Source organism: Medicago sativa, chromosome 6 (genome assembly GCF_051527215.1).
Source record: "Medicago sativa cultivar Bolivia chromosome 6, Bolivia_mono, whole genome shotgun sequence".
NCBI classification, from domain to species: Eukaryota; Viridiplantae; Streptophyta; class Magnoliopsida; order Fabales; family Fabaceae; genus Medicago; species Medicago sativa.
The window spans coordinates 13,858,750-13,875,578 of NC_140754.1; the positions used below are offsets into that span (position 1 = coordinate 13,858,750).

Here is a 16,829-nt window from a genome sequence, read left to right on the forward strand (position 1 = left end):
TTTAAAATTTTATATAAGAAGCTTACAACATTATACAACTAGAAATAGTGCACCCACTAATAAGGGTGTGAATTGCACATTAACAATTATTATTTTTTATTAAGCAAAAATTAGATATATCAAAATGCTACAAGTGGCCTACCCTCTAGTAGGGTACAAAGAAAATTATTGTGACCCAATTTTCAAGTGGCCTCCTCTCTGTGTTACTGTCACAATTTTCAAGTCACTCGAGATGAATAAATAATTATTTTAAATTTTTAAGTTATGTAATTAAATTTTGTGATGATCAAATTTTTGGTTAAGACTTATTAAAATATAAATTTTGTGTGTATATATATACTATAGTTTATTTTTGTGACTCATCCAAACATTTTTTCTCGCTCCGTGATTGACAATGACGACATGTAAAGTTGTATTATACATTCAATGTTGGGTTGAACTCGAATGACTTTCTTTGAAATGTCTCTCTTCTCATGCTCTATAAAGGGAACTTCATTTAAGATAATGAGGTCTACAAAATCTAGAGAATCAAAAGATTCTAAATATGTATAAAGAATCTTACGATGATAACGATAGTCTAAATCAATAATGATGAGTGCCTTAGTTATATATTGTTAGCTAATGTGCTCAAATTTAGATGAATTAGGGTCATACAATATTGTGATTATATGTTCATATAAGTTGGTTTCCATAGAAGATAGAAAAGAAAGAAATAAAAATACAATTTCATATTCAAGAGAATTTAAAAAAGCTTTGAACAATTTTGCCTAATTGTAAGTCCTCTCTATTGAGAGTTATTGTATTTGGATTGGATTGATATAATATTTATAATGTAATATTCGTTTTAGAGTTAGAATCCCATAGACTTTATATTCATATCTAACACAAACTCAACTTTGTGTAACCTTGCTCAATTGTGGCAACCACCTTTTTTATAGGTTAATCTAGAGAGACAGATAAACAATTGGTTCTTCAACAATATAATATATAAGTTTTTTTGGAAAGACTAAAAAGTTTCTAGTGGTGTCAAAATTTCTATTAAAAGGAACAAAATTACGCATTTAAGGATAGGTATCAAAATCATGATCAATTAAAATGATACGGAAAGTGAATATTCATTGTCATGTCATCAAATTGAAGAGTCAAAATTATGAGTTGGTCATGACAGATCAATACTTTGGTTTGACCAAAATATGAGAACCAAGACTACATTAAAGTCTAAAATTAACCAGGTAAAAAAGTATAAAATTATAAATAGAAAGGAGCACGGAGGTCTAGGGGTGACGCGGTTAAGAGAGTTTAATTTATCTTTGTTAGGAAAGTGGTGTTGGAGGATGTTGGTTGATAGAGATGGGTTTTGGTATAGGGTGTTGGTTGCTAGGTACCGAAGTGGTTCTTATTGGTGGAGGGAGGTGGCTAGGATTAGAGATGGTGTTGGAGAGGACGGTGATAGTTGGTTCTCAGAGAGGGTAGCAATAAAGGTGGGTGATGGGGCTGCCGCTTTGTTTTGGCAGGATCCGTGGTTAGGGGAGGTTCCTCTTTGTCAGCGTTTTGGCTGGTTGTTTTGTTTAGCAGAGAATAAGTCGATTTCAGTTGCATCGATGTTCTCTTTAGGCTAGGACGAGGGGGTGAGGCGTGGAAGTGGAGGCGGAGGTTGTGGGCGTGGGAGCGGAGTGTAGGTTGTTACTTGCTAATGTTACTTTGCAGATTAATGTTTCAGATAAATGGCAGTCGCACCCTGATATTCATGGGGGATACTGAATGCGTTCAGGTTACCAGATACTCTCAACTCAGGTTCCACTGTTGTTGGATGAATCAGAGAAACTCATTTGGCACCCTCAGGTTCCATCAAAGATCTCTATCTTAGCTTGGCGGTTGCTTCGCGGCAGGTTGCCAACAAAAATCAATCTTTGGAATCGAGGCATTATTCAGGTGGACGATACTTTTTGTGTGGCGGGATGCAGACATACTGAAAGTGTGCAACACTTCTTTATTACTTGTGATTTTTTTGGCTCTTTATGGCAGCATGTCAAATTGTGGCTTGGTTTTTCAGGTGTTGATCATAACGTCCTAAACATTCATTTATCACAATTCACTAATTACTTAGGCGGTAGGAGGAGTTGTCGATCATTTCTACAACTTTTGTGGCTGCTGTGTCTTTGGCTCATTTGGAAAGAACGTAATAATAGAATTTTTAATAATGTTCATTCTTCTATTACGGAGCTTATAGAAAAGGTTAAATTTCATTTTTATTGGTGGTTAAAGGCGAATAACGCCTCTTTTGTTTATGGTTGTGAGCAGTGGCGGTCCGACCATTTGTTTTGTTTGGATATCGGCTGACACTCATTTTTTGTAATTATTTGTCAGACATCTTGTATCTTGAGGCGTCTCTGTTATTGTTAATATATTCCATTTTAATTTCTTCAAAAAATAAAATTATAAATAAAATTGGAAAAGAATAGCTTCCCCAAAATTAGATCTAATCATAATTTAAATTTAAATATTAAATCTATCTAATTTAAATTAATAAACTTGAAATAGGATTTCACTTCAATAAAAAAGTTTTATTTTTGAAGGGGGTAAGAAAAAAGAAGTTGAAACAGAATGAAATAATGATAAGTTTTAAATCAAATACCTAATATATTGCATGTTAGTTTTTTTTTTCTTTAATAAAGATTTTCTGATAACTTAAACGAGAAGTTAACTTAAAAGATTAATCTTTTAAGTTTTTTTTCACCCCCTAAAAAAACTTAAAAATTAATCAATTAATACAACAAAACAAATTAACCCTAACTACTTACTTACATTAATCGCTTGTTGGGTTTTTAGAGACATTCATCGCTTGTTGGGTTTTTAGAAACATTCATCGCTTGTTTGGTACCGCTTATTGTTCAGGTTAGTGTTTCTTTATTTCTTGACCATATAGATTTAAAAGGAAAAATAGGAATGCTTATGATAAATTCATTTACTCAATGAGAATCCTAATTTTGATATCATTAATTTTTTTACTTAAAGATTTTGAACTTTGACGATATTAGTTTAGATTTGATTTATTAAACTTTGATTATTGTATATAAATAGATACACCAGATTTTGTATCGGAGTTTGGTTAGGTTTAGTTGGTTAGTCAATGCAAAATACTTATTGTAATATTTTAATATGATTTAACTAATTTTTAATTAAAAATATAAATCCCTATAATATTAGTTTTATTTTTATTTTAATAGGATTTAACTTTTTTAATTAATAAATGAAATGTTTTATAAAAAATAGTAAAATAATAAATAAAATATGTTTTTTGAAAGGGTTAAACAAAATGGTATAAAAGAAGGGTAAATTTGAAATTAAAGGTATTTCCCTCAAAACTCGAGCCTAAAATTCTTCAAAGCCGTAAATTCTCTCACTTTCTCCCTAAAACCCTAATCGCTATTTCCCTTCAAACGAGCCGTAATTTTTAATTAAAGGTAAATTGCGATCGATTAAAATTTGTGCTACTACTTGTAATCCGATTATGATATTATGGCTAAATTTTTGTGAAAGAATTAAATGATTTCTTATTTAGGGTTTAAGCTCATAATTTAGGGTTTAAGGTAAATAGTTATTTAGGTTCCTTTGAATGCGTGACTATTATAGTATGTGAATGTATCAAAATATATGAAGCACAGATACTAACACCGGACACGACACAAACACTGATGATCCGAAACCGCTAATATTTTGAGAAAATCACATAATTCAGAGTAATTATATGTGTCGATGTCGTGTCGGTGTCGGACATGACACGTGTCCGACACGGGGACACGCCTAATCCGAGAAGTGTCTTGTGCTTCATATATCAAAATTGAAAATACATCATCAAACATCTCTTTTGCATGTAATTTGATCTGATGGACTAAATTGACAATAATAAGAAGACACGTTCAAGGACCAAAATGATTAATTAAAGAGAAACTTGAGTGTGTGTTTGCAATTTCGATACGCTTAAATTTATAGGGTCATGCTTACTTGTGCCCTAAAGACATACGTTAAGAAACTAAAAAAGGAAATAAGAAATAAATTGTATTGAAAATATAAATAATCAAACTTCTAAAAAGGAAATATGTTTGTCTTGATTTTCTATAACTGTTTGTTGATTATGTTTTTGGTTTCACAGTCAGAAGATGCAAATACCAACAGAGTTTCAACCACATTTCACATATATTCAACGGAAGAGAGCATTTGGTGAATTAAGCAATCAATATCTAATAAAACAACGAGGGTTCTCCACAAACTGGCGTGATCGTCTTCTAGGGATACACAGCCGCAATTGGATGAGAAATGAAATGTAGGTGATTTTAGTTTCACATTAAAATGGTTGCATTTAATTCAATCGTATACTCTGATTTAGTTGAGACTTTACTAACAAATAATTTTGTTTCTTTCAGTTCAAAATTGATCCAGTTTGCAGTTAATCCAAATAATAATGAGAAAATTGCAACTGTTCTGGAATGGAGGCTATTTGTGTCTGCTGATTCAAAGGTTTGTTAATAACATTTCAGGCAATAAGCTATTGTATGTTGTTGATTAAGCTCAATTGTTTTTCTGCATATTTGGCAGGAAGCATATATGAACCTCGAGACATTGAATCAACGTGTGGCAGCTGAACTGGATGATGGTGCAATCTCTTTTGCCAATGCTTATTATGGCGTGCCTGAAGCGGGACTATCTCATGAGCTGTCTCCTTTTCCCGAATCAATCCCCACATTTTCTGATACAGATGTGCTTTATAACGTAACTGTTTCTGGTGGTGGAAGCTATGTTCCTCAACAACATGCACATAATTGTATGTTAAAATTAGATTGTGATTTCTTTTCAAGTTTCAATCCTTATTTGTGGAATATTGATTTCGTCTTTGCCGCTATATTATTGACTTTGTGTTTCCTGTTTTAATTATGCAGTGGAGATTGATATGACAATGGGAAAACCTGAAGAATTTTCCAATGATTTTCCTGACATCTGGTCTTGTATAGACTTCAGTGATTTCTTCAGTGAATGTCAATCACAGAAGTTAGATATTCAGGATAATCTTGCTCATGATATCAACAACAAAAGACGGAAAATAGAGTCTGGTTGTGATGTCTCTATTCAACATAAGGATGTTATTATTATTGATGATGATGATGATGCTGACGTAGGGGTAGATGATCTTGAAAGACATGGCATGACAGACAAAACCAATCATTATCCAATGGAAATTGACATTGAAGCGAATGACAATACGCATGCTGTCATAAGCCAAGTTCCAATTCCTATTGATGTAGAGCAAAAAGAAGACAGAATTGGAATCAACCAGGAGGGGACAGATGCCAATCAAGTAAATGATGCTGTTTCCTTGATTGATATGTTCATACATGATCAAATAACCGAACATATTACAAGTCTGCAAAAGCAATCTGTTCAGGTTAGTACACCACCTTCCTGTGTTTTCATTACATTGTATAAGCCTAATGAAGATTTTGTTATGAAAATGAGGATAGAGTATTTGTTTATAGCTTTAACCTGAAGTTGACACTTTTTTAACAGAGTACAACTGCGGTCGACAACGACACATGCAACCTATGTGCAATGAATGAACTTCCCTTTTCACCCATACAAATCTTTTGTTCAAGTTGTGGCAAATGCATCAATCGAAATGTTAACTATTTCGGTAAAAAAGGAGAAGAATTTGATCCAGAGTGTTGCTTTTGCTCTGATTGCTATAAGTCTAAAGGCGGACACATCACATTCAACGGGACATCTGTTTCAAAGGAACTTCTTGAACGAAAGACAAATGATGAAGTAATTAATGAACCGGTAAGTTTTAATACCCTTTAATATATAATTCAGTTTGATATAGAGAAATTCAAACTAACTCATTATGACTGTTATTTCTTCCAGTGGGTTGAATGCAATAAATGCAAAAGATGGCAGCATCAAATATGTGCACTCTATAACAAAGATTTGGACTGCAATTCTGTGTATACATGTCCTTTATGCCTCTTAAAAGAGATTGAAAATGGAATGCAAATCCCCTTAAAAGATATTTGGACTGCTTTTGGCACTAAGGACCTGCCGAAAACCGTGCTTAGTGACCATATAGAGAAAAGACTTTTTGAGCGCCTAATGCAAGAGAGAGAAGAAAGGCAGAAAATTGAAGGGAATGAAAATCTTAACGAGGTAAATAGTCATCTTTATTTCTTAATATTGTTGATTCAGATTCTTATTTATTGAATATTATTGTTTGATTTGTCACGCATAACTCCAATACTGTAGGTTAAAGTTGCCGAAAGTCTCACTGTTAGAGAAGTGATATCTGTTGACAAACAACTGACAGTGAACAAGCAGTTTCGGGACATCATTCCAGAGGAGAATTACCCTTCTGAATTCTCTTATAGATCAAGAGTAAGTCTAAAGTGATTAACAGATTAGCTTTCTCTTTCTGTCGTTTCTATTTCAGATTAAATAACAGAATTTCCTGTGGTTTCAGGTTATTCTTCTATTTCAGAAGATTGAAGGAGCAGATGTATGCTTATTTGCGATGTATGTCCAGGAGTTTGGCTCGGAATGTGGAAATCCCAATCAACGATGTGTATATATTTCATATCTCGATTCTGTCAATCATTTTACACCTCGAAGACAGACTACAAGCGGAGAAGCACTTCGTACATTTGTTTACCATGAGATATTGGTAATTTGATTTGAAGAATTGTTGCTAATTGCTTTACTTTAGATGACATTTCACTTGATTCCTATTGTTGCTAATTGTTTTCCATGACATATTGGTCAATGTATTTATGCTTTATTTTTTTCTATCATCAGATCGGGTACCTTGACTTCTGTAAGAAACGAGGTTTTGCAACTTGCTACATTCATGCATGTGCTCCTAAGAAAAAAGGGGATGATTACATTCTAAATTGCCATCCGAAAAATCAGAAGACGCCAAAGGATGATAAGCTACGGAAGTGGTCAGTCCCTCTCTTTTTTCCCCTCCCTATGTATGCGCATGTGTGTGTTGAATTTTCATGAGCTTGTGTGTAACCATTGAGTATTTATATTCTTTGTCTGTGCAGGTATCTTTCAATGCTTTCAAAGGCCACTAAAGAAAATGTAGTTGTTGGTTTAACCAACATGTATGATCATTTGTTCGTTTCTACTGAAACACGGCACTCCAAGGTAACAACAGCTCGTCTTCCGTACTTTGATGGAGACTGCTGGTCTGCTGCCGCTATAGATCATGCCGAGATCATTGAAAAAGAGTGCGGAGGCGACTATGGAAATGCATTGAAGAAAGCACTGAAAAGTAGATCTTTAAAGGCCATGGGATACGTCAATCCTCCCAAAGGAAAAGCAAAAGACATTCTGGTGATGGAAAAGGTATGTCAATCTTCTATATTAAAAGTTTGAATTGGTTATTAGTAAATTGGATTCCCAGCTGTATTAACGCATTCAGGACATCAGTGACTCTCGATTTTACGGTCCAAGAAAAAAGTATAAATCAATTCCCTGAATGCGTGATTTTAAAAAATGCATACTGGACTTGATTGGACCGTCCAATCTTTCATCGAATGGTCACCAATGTCCCAAATGCATGTAATCCAACTGCAGTAGAGCCAAATCTTGCTATTTATATAAAGATATAGGATTATCCTTTCAAATATACCCTTAGTTTTTCATTCCAAACTGATATGCTTTTATATTCAAGTGAATATGTTACAATGTTCTTATGTATGAAATTTGAAGTTATTTACATTATATGTCCTTGTAATCTGATCTTTCTTCCTTTTCTTTTTCAATCAGCTCGGCCAAATTATATTGCCTAAGAAGCAAAACTACATTGTAGCACACTTGCAGTTCTCTGTGGATGATATCCCCGTCAACACTAAAGAGAATGATATCATCCTTGAGAATGCATTATTTGAAAATAGAATTAACTTTCTGAGCTTCTGCCAAAAGAATTATTTTCAGTTTGATACACTCCGCCATGCCAAGTATTCCTCAATGATGATCCTCTATCATCTAAAGAATACTATTCTGAAGAGAGATGCTGATTGCCATCAACACAAGTTGAATCAAGACGAGTTAAATCAGAAACCGGTGCTGGTAAGAACATAGTTATCTCTTGAGATTTATTGTTTTCATTACTTGTTTGTTACGGATTGTTCAAAATTTCGCTTTGATAAATTTTATATTCCGTCTTTCCTTGTCACAGCATGCTTACTTGCTGACTTATATTCGATTGCAGTAAACACGCAGACGCGGCTAATATTTTTAGGGTTACTGGAATCCCGGAATTGCTGGAGGTTTTGCAGCTTGTGTCTCAACGTCGCTTGCCTAAAACTCAAAGATGCCATTATCCAAACTGTCATTAAATTAAAAAGACGTTCGTTCATGCCAGCTGTAGTGAGAAGCAACATAATTCAATGAATCTTTGTACATATATATATATATAAGCCACTCTACACTGGGTGATATTTTGAAGCTCAGCTAAGCTATGGTGAAACTAGGAAGACTCTTGGTTGTACTCATTACTTTACATATAGTGGAATTTTTTCGCTGGACTAGGTCCCGTGGTTTTTATTCTCTCAAATTGAGAGAAGTTTTCCACGTTAAAATTTGAGGTGTCCTGTTTATAGCTTCTTTTATCATTTATTGCTATTATTGTTTGTGTCGGCTTGCTTGGTAATTTTGTGCAGGTTCTAGAAGAATGTGAGTATTTAAGGATTTCAAAAATTTCTGCACACTATGGTTCCATCTATAAATATTTAGTTAATGAACTTGTTAAATTTTTAAGTTCAACACGGGGTTTGTTAAGTTTACCACAAATGTTTGTGGGAAAGTGAAGATGAGAATATAACATTCACATTTTTTATACTAGTTTGTAAAAATCATTTTCAGGATAATATCTTAAGATGAACACAACTAGAATATTACTCTCTCCGTGTGTCTTTTTAGAAAATTAACACCAAAATAACAATGTGTATTTTTGCAATTTTTCTTCCTATTATACCCTCATTTTGATCCACCAATAAATTCCTATTTCATACACTTTATCTTTCCAATAAATTTAATATGTTATGTTTCTCCCGTAACAAACAATTATTATCTTTTTCTCCAACAAATTCCTATTCTTTTGCACACTCTCTCTCTCTTAACAAACAATTGTCAATTTTCTAAATATTGCGCACATCTTTTTTTTTTTTGAATAAAAACGATATGATATTAGTTCATGAGATCATGAAAATATACATCAGAGATTGCTATTGGTACCTCCTCCATCCAAACCAAATTTGGCTCAGTATGGGCTAGATGAGCCAACTTATCAGCAACCTTATTGTTATCTCTATGGGTGAAACGAAAATTACATTTGTCAAAATTTGATTTGACTAATTGGATTTCCTGTATAAACAGACCAAGATAAGATCTATCCATCCAATTCTCATTCTTTATCATGTGTATGACTTTTTCACTGTCTCCTTCAACAATGACCTTTCTGAAGCCACACTCCTTCGCTAGTTGCATGGCCTTGAGCATAGCACAAGCTTCAGCAACCACCGTTTCTTCATTACCAGGAATCCTCCAAGTTGTTGAAGCCATCACCAGACCTTCTTCATTTCGGATAATGGCGTGAAGACCCCAGTACCCTGTGCATTTCAAGCTCGCGTCACAGTTTATTTTTACAAAGTCTGGATCTGGTTTGATCCATCTCGAGGAGCGAGTAGAGGTTCCTGTTTTGTGAGTTCCAGCTTTGTGATTTCTGTAGTTGAGAGGCATCAGGCTTGAGGGAGCAGGGAGGGTCGCGTTGTTGAACTCTAAAACACTGTGTATAGCGCGACGAATGATTTCATCTTCAGGTATCATTTGATTCTCAAAAATACATTGGTTCCTTGCAAACCAAATAGAGTTGATTATAGCTGCTACTGTAATGATTATCTGTGCATCCTTGTTTAAGATTATATCAAACAACCACTCTTCCAATGTTGTTTCTGGAAATTCTGGAAATTTAATGTTGAGAGGAGAACCAAACCAAACTATTATGATATGTATTAGAAGTGTTACCTTCTCTATTCTCATTAATGGGCAGCCTACTGAGCCCTTTCAGCCTCAAAGAGGCCTCGGACAAGGGGACCCTCTATCCCCCTATATTTACATTATCTGTGCTGAGGTTCTCTCAGGTTTGATTAATAAAGCTCAGCAGGATGGCTCTATCAAAGGGGTCTCTATTGCTACTAATGCCCCAGCTGTCTCTCACTTGCTTTATGCTGATGACAATATCTTATTTTGTAGAGCTAGAATAGCAGAAGCAACAACTATTATGTCTATCTTACAAAGCTATCAAGAGGCTTCAGGTCAAACTATAAATCTGGACAAATCAGAAATGGTGTTCAGCCCTAATATTTCTCAAGATTTCAAGAAAAGTTTTCAAGATCAGCTCCCTATTAAAATCAGCAACAACATCAATAGATACCTGGGGATGCCTATCCAGTTTGGAAGATCTAAGGAGCAAGATTTTCAGTTTATTATGGAAAAAATCTGGAAGAAATTAAAAGGGTGGAAAGAAAAATGTCTCTCCTTTGAAGGAAGGGGAGTACTTATCAGAGCAGTTGCTCAAGCTATTCCTACTTACTACATGAGATGTTTCTTACTTCCTAAAGGCCTATGCTCCAAAATTGAAAAAACAGTATGTTCATTTTGGTGAGGAACAACTGGTCCTAACAGGCAAATTCACTGGACAAAAAAGAAAATCTTTTTAAGTCCAAGTTTGATGGTGGTTTGGGCTTCAAAACCCTAAGAGAGTTCAACCTGGCCATGCAGCCAAACAGGCATGGAGATTCTACACCAATCCTTCATCTCTCATTGCAAGGTGTTTTAAGGCTAAATATTTCCCTCATACAGATGTCTTATAGGCACAAACAGGGTGTAATCCTAGCTTTGCTTGGAGGAGCATCCAATCCTCTATTTGGGTTATTAACAAAGGTAGCTGCTGGAAAATAGGAAATGGCAATAGTACTAAGGTTTGGGGAGATAATTGGATTCCTAGCCATAAAGAGTTAAAGGTATTCACCCCTATAGAAGCTAACCCCCAAATTAGTAGAGTTCAAGACCTTAATCTACAGGAACCCTATGGATGGAATTCTGCCCTTCCCCAATCCCATTTCCTCCCTATTGACAGGGAACATATTGAACAAATCCCCCTTATCAACAATCACATCAAAGATGAACTAATGTGGACATTTGAAACTAATGGCATTTACACGGTCAAGAGTGGATATAGGGCTATCAAAGAATGGCAGTCTCCACCAAACATCAACCCCTCTAGCAATACGACTATACATCCTATTTGGAAAAAGATATGGGGTCTTCATACAATTCCTAGGCATAAAACGATTCTCTGGAGGATATTGCATAATTCACTCCCAGTCAGAAGTGAACTCAGCAAAAGAAGGCACCCCTGTTCTATTCTATGCCCTAGATGCAACAACAAATTGGAAACTACCACTCACACTTTTATGTCCTGTCCAAACATTATTGCGCACATCTTTTTAATTATTGTAAGTCAATATAAAAATTATTTCAACTTCACATTTATCAAAAGTTAAGAAAAAAATAACTTTCTTCCAACTCCTTTAATCAAAGTTAAGGCTTCAACTAATGCTAGAGTCACACTTGAAATTTTTAACAATTGTTACTCATCTTATTTATAGAATTTTAACTCTTCTTGAAACCCTTGTTTGGAACAAAATTTTGTTTTAAAAAAAACAAACAAACTTTGTTTAAAAAAACAAACATTAATTTTCCAAATAGATAGGATTAATTAGTTTTACTGAAAAAGATAAAAGTAATTGACAAAAGGTATAATTGACAAATCGTAACTTTAAAATATCAAAAAGACAATTAAATAGGAACGAAAAATTCACCCGAAAAATACACTTAAAAAAGAACAAAGGGAGTAGATTTACGAAAGCATTTGTGAGGATAATATTTTCGGTCCTAGGTCATATTTTCCTTGATTTAGAGGTAAACAATTATAGAAAATTGTACATTTAACAAGTGTCTAAGTTTATTAAAACTTGTTAATTTACTTGTAATTTAATCAAATATACAAGACAAAGTAGTAGATTTATAAACTTTGATGAAGTATATAAAATTTGTTAAAGTTTAATTAAGTAAAAAAGACACACAGTTTTCCCTAAAAAAAAGAGTAAAAAACAGTGTAATTTTAAAAAAAAATAAAAATCTTTTTAACTTAACATATCACACCAGACATAGATATCTTTGACTTTTTTTTCTTTTAGAGAAAAATCATCTTTAACTTAACGGTTTATGAAGAATACAAGACTATGTCTACATATATATCGCGACACTTATTTGTAAATTGCCCTTCATATTTATGTAATGTACATCTTTACAAAATGAACTAACGACTTAACAATTTTTTATTATACCCTCTATTATATTAAAATTACTCTAAATCAAGGTGATAAAAATCTTTTGTTAAGAGGTTTTCTTCTTCCTTCAATGTGCTCTTCTTGTAATTCTCAAAGTGAGTCTGCTTTCCACCTCTTCTTTCAATTCCCCTTTGCTATGAAACTGTGGAACTGGTTATTTTCCCTTCTCAACACCTCCATTCAATTCAACTCAGTGGAGGATTTTTGGTTACTTTTTAATAGAAATTGGTCTCATCAGTGTAAAGTAGTAATTAAAGCTTGTATAGTTAACATTCTTAACATCATCTGGTTTAGAAGAAATCAGATTAGATTCCAGGACATGGTTTTACATTGGAAATCTGCCATCAACTTAGTCATAGCAAAAACCTCCATTGCTGGCAATAACAATAGGAAAACTGCTAGAGGTGACATGCTTGAGTTTAGTATCCTTAAAGCTTGCAAGGTCAACATCAAGCCCCCTAATGCCCCATCCATTACAGAAGTTATTTGGTGTCCCTCTTTGGCTATTTGGATCAAAGTTAACACAGATGGAGCTTCCACCAAGAATCATGTCAAAGCCTCTGCATGTGGTATCTTTAGGAACTCTGAAGGTGAGTGCATTGGGTGTTTCTCTCAATTTTTAGGCAGTAAGAATGCTCTACATGCTAAATTGGTGGCTGCAATGACTGCGATTGAAACAGCATACCTTAAAGGTTTTCAAAATGTTTGGCTTGAATCTGACTCCCAACTTGTCATCTTATCCTTTAAATCCATCCCAGTTTGTTTAGAATTAGAAACATGAGATTTGTTGTGACTCATATTTATAGGGAAGGTAATGCTTGTGCTGATAGCCTAGCAAACCTTGGTCTTTCTTTTCCTTCTCCTGAGTTGTTTTGGTCTGACTATATCCCTGATTTCATTATATGAGAGTACATTAGGAATAGGTTGGATATGCCCAATTTCAAGTTTAACACCTTTTGAAAAGGTTTTGGTTTGATCCCCTTTTCTATCTTGTACTTTTTTTTTTTTGTTTCTTCTAATGAATTGATGCTTTTTCATCTGTTTAAAAAAAAAAAGGTGATAAAAAATCTCATAATATATAAAAAAGAAAGAGTGAAAACCCTTTTTAGTCCCCAACAAAATTCGCAAGACTCAATTTAGTCTATGAGAAAAAATAAAAGGAACTTTTAGACCAATAAAAATTAAACTGAGACAAGTTAGTCCCTCCATTCTTTACACTTTGTTTGGTTGATGAAGGAAATGCAGAGGAAAGAAAAAAAAATTGAAAACAATAAGATTATTTAGTATTTTGGTATGAGAGAAATTGAAAATAAATTAAGATAGAAAAGAAATAAAATAGATAATTTATTACAAGCTCTTTATGAAAAGATATAAAATATAGGGTTAAATATTGATCCACCTCTCTTTCCTCGGAACCCCATTTCATGTACCATTTACTTTGCGAACTGAACTAACTGTTTAGTAAAAACATAACTAATGGATTAATAGCGTTAGACCAACATAGGAGAATAGGTTTGAGTAGAAGAACAAGTTCCAACTTCATAGGAGGAAATAATAACATAGAAAATAAGATGACCAATACAATACAAACCCTAATATCAATTATTGTACTTTTGCAAGTACAGTTGACGTCGTCTGTGGAAAGAGGTAAAAAATTTCTTCAACTTTTAGTGCCTAAACAATTTTCCATCTTCACTTTTGGTCCCACTTTTAAAGTAAACTCATATGTAGAATTCATATTTTTGAAAAACAATTTGCAGTAAAATTCAAAATATTATAGAATCTCTCCCAAAAAAAAAATTAGAATTTTTAAACAAAACATGAATTTAATATGAATTTTTATATGTTTGACGGTTAAAAATTCATATTTAATTTATTTTTTGTTAAAAAATTCTAATTGTTTTTTTGGGAATTTTTTTTACAATATTCTACACATTTCCACACAATTTCATTAAAAAATACAAAAATTAACTTAAAAATAGGGACCAAAAATAGTGATAGAAAATTTTATAGGGATTAAAAGTTGAAGGAAAATTTTAGATGGGCCAAAATAAAAAGTTGATATATTTATAGGGGCCAAAAACATATTTAACCCTAAAATATATGATAACTAATTACAAGCTCTTTATGAAATATAGTTCTCGAAAAACAATATGAGCATAGCCTTTGCCCTTAGTTTTTCTAATTTATTTTCTTTGCTCGGATCCTTGATATTTTCTTCTTTGCAATGAGTTTTTTTTAATTGATTCTGGTACCTTACGGTATTTTTTTGTCGACCCTCCTATTATTAAATAAATGATCGTAGTTTTCCATAGTTCAGATCGGAAGATAAGTAAAGGTGATATTCTCTTCTTCGCAATGAGTTCTTTTTATTAATTTTAATACCGTACGATATTTTTTTGTCAACCCTCTGATTCTTAGAAGAAAAAAAATGGTCGTAGTAATCCACAGTTCAGATCGAAAGATAAATAAAGTTTTGTCAAGATTTCTTTACTATAGTACATACTCTTTAATAAAAGTTTCTAAAAATATTTTTCCAAGTCAAAAAAAATAATAACAAAAAATTATATAATTCTACTGAAACATTTTATCACATTTTATGTTTGCCTATCTTCCAAAAATACGTTCGTAATGACAACACATGGATTTTTTATTGGAAATTCTGAAAAGTCTTCTCTGTTTTATACATCGTTTACCAGACCACCAGGTCTAGTCAGTCATGCTCTAAAAATTTGCAGAGAATTTTATTTAAAATTACTCAATTCAATCGTGCACTCAAAACTATCGGAAATTTGCAGTTCACACTTCTTTAAAGGCTGGAAAACACTAGTAAATGACTGAAATAACCCTCGGCAATTAACTACCGATATTCAGGTAACCGGTGGCAGCTAACAATCGATGGAAGCGGCGGCAGTTAAGTGCCGAGGATTCCATCTGTAGTTAAGCGCCGATGGTATGTTATAAGAACATAACATACCTAGGAGTTTTCAAAACTCCAATATTGTTGCGGATTGAAGTTCAAGAGGTGCAAATTTTTCCAATTGTTGCGGATTCAACGCCAATTACGTTCAGAAAATCAAGTAAGTTGTTATCATCATATTGCAATGTTGTTTTGTGATTAAATTGTTAGTTTTTTTTGGTTAAATTGTCACATAATTAGGTTTTGTTGATTTTATGATTTGATGGTAGATTAGTTTAGGTTTTGATGATTTTATGATTTTATAATATTGTTGTAGAATTGTTAGGAAATTGTGGTAGAATTTTTAGGATTAGTTTAGGTTTTGATGAATTGTTGTAGAATTGTTAGGATTTAGTGTTTTTTTTTATGAAATGTTGTTGTTATGAATTTGTGAAAGAATTGTTAGGTTTAGTTTAGGTTTTGATCACCGATTTCTCTATGTAGATATGTATCGGAATCAGGTTCAGTTGAACAAAAAGGAGGGTGGTGAGAAGAAGAAAGCAAAATCATCTGTGACATGGCACGGAATCGAATGTGATGGTTCCATAAAATAAATGATTTGAAGGTGCCGGTGTACAACCATTCCAGGCTGAGGAGGAGCAGGAGGACATGCTATTTTGGTCCTCAAGCAAAAGCAGGTGCCGCAGGGACTGTCGATGACAACCCAATTGAGATAAGCGACGAGGGAGATGATTAAATAATGTAATGGCTTGTAATAATCTTGAATATGCTGCATATTTTGGAACATTTTGTTATTGAATAATCTTGAATAAACTTGCGTTTTGAATAAATTTGAATCGAAATTGCGTATTGATTAAATTCGAAGCGAAATTGCGTATTGATTTAATTCGAAGCAAAATTGCATATTGATTTAATTCGAATCGAAATTCCGTATTGATTTAATTCGAAGCGAAATTGCGTATTTATTCAAATTCGAAGCGAAATTGCGTATTTATTCAAATTTAAAATCATCTACGTTACATTACATTCTCCCTAAATATATGTAGCATCACCATGATGTTGAATTTAAATTAAATTCTTGAAAGTTTACTGAAAATATTGGCACTAAAGTGTCTTATAAGAATGAAGAGAACGTACAACACATGTATTTTACAAAATCAACTATATATGTTATCACATCAAATTCCCTCATATAAGACGAGTCATCACATAAAGAACGAGGTGCATTCTGTGACACTCATCTTATATGAAGGAATTTGATATCATAACTTATATAGCTGATTATGCATAATACATGTTGTGTTCTCTTCAATACCAACATCTTATGCAAACTAACAAGAATTTAATTTAAATTTCAACAAAATAAAGGCACTACCTAATTTTTGAAAGGAACAATAAAACTTCCAGGTGAATGCTTGAGAGCTGTTGTTTAACAGGTTTGATCT

At 33.2% G+C, this 16,829-nt stretch overlaps 2 protein-coding genes across 2 annotated transcripts; one reads left to right on the plus strand and one right to left on the minus strand.

The window, feature by feature from the left end:
• Positions 1-4,160: 4,160 nt before the first annotated feature.
• Positions 4,161-8,263, plus strand: LOC146913035 (histone acetyltransferase HAC12-like). The gene is made up of 12 exons (XM_085720855.1): positions 4,161-4,324; positions 4,425-4,518; positions 4,597-4,822; positions 4,938-5,440; positions 5,563-5,832; positions 5,917-6,195; positions 6,292-6,420; positions 6,506-6,706; positions 6,838-6,983; positions 7,089-7,392; positions 7,816-8,118; positions 8,228-8,263. The coding sequence occupies exons 1-12, from the start codon at positions 4,161-4,163 to the stop codon at positions 8,261-8,263; spliced, it is 2,655 nt and encodes an 884-aa protein (XP_085576981.1).
• A 974-nt stretch (positions 8,264-9,237) lies between these two features.
• LOC146913036 (uncharacterized) lies at positions 9,238-9,876 on the minus strand. The gene has a single exon (XM_085720856.1). The coding sequence runs from the start codon at positions 9,874-9,876 to the stop codon at positions 9,238-9,240; it is 639 nt and encodes a 212-aa protein (XP_085576982.1).
• Positions 9,877-16,829: the final 6,953 nt, after the last annotated feature.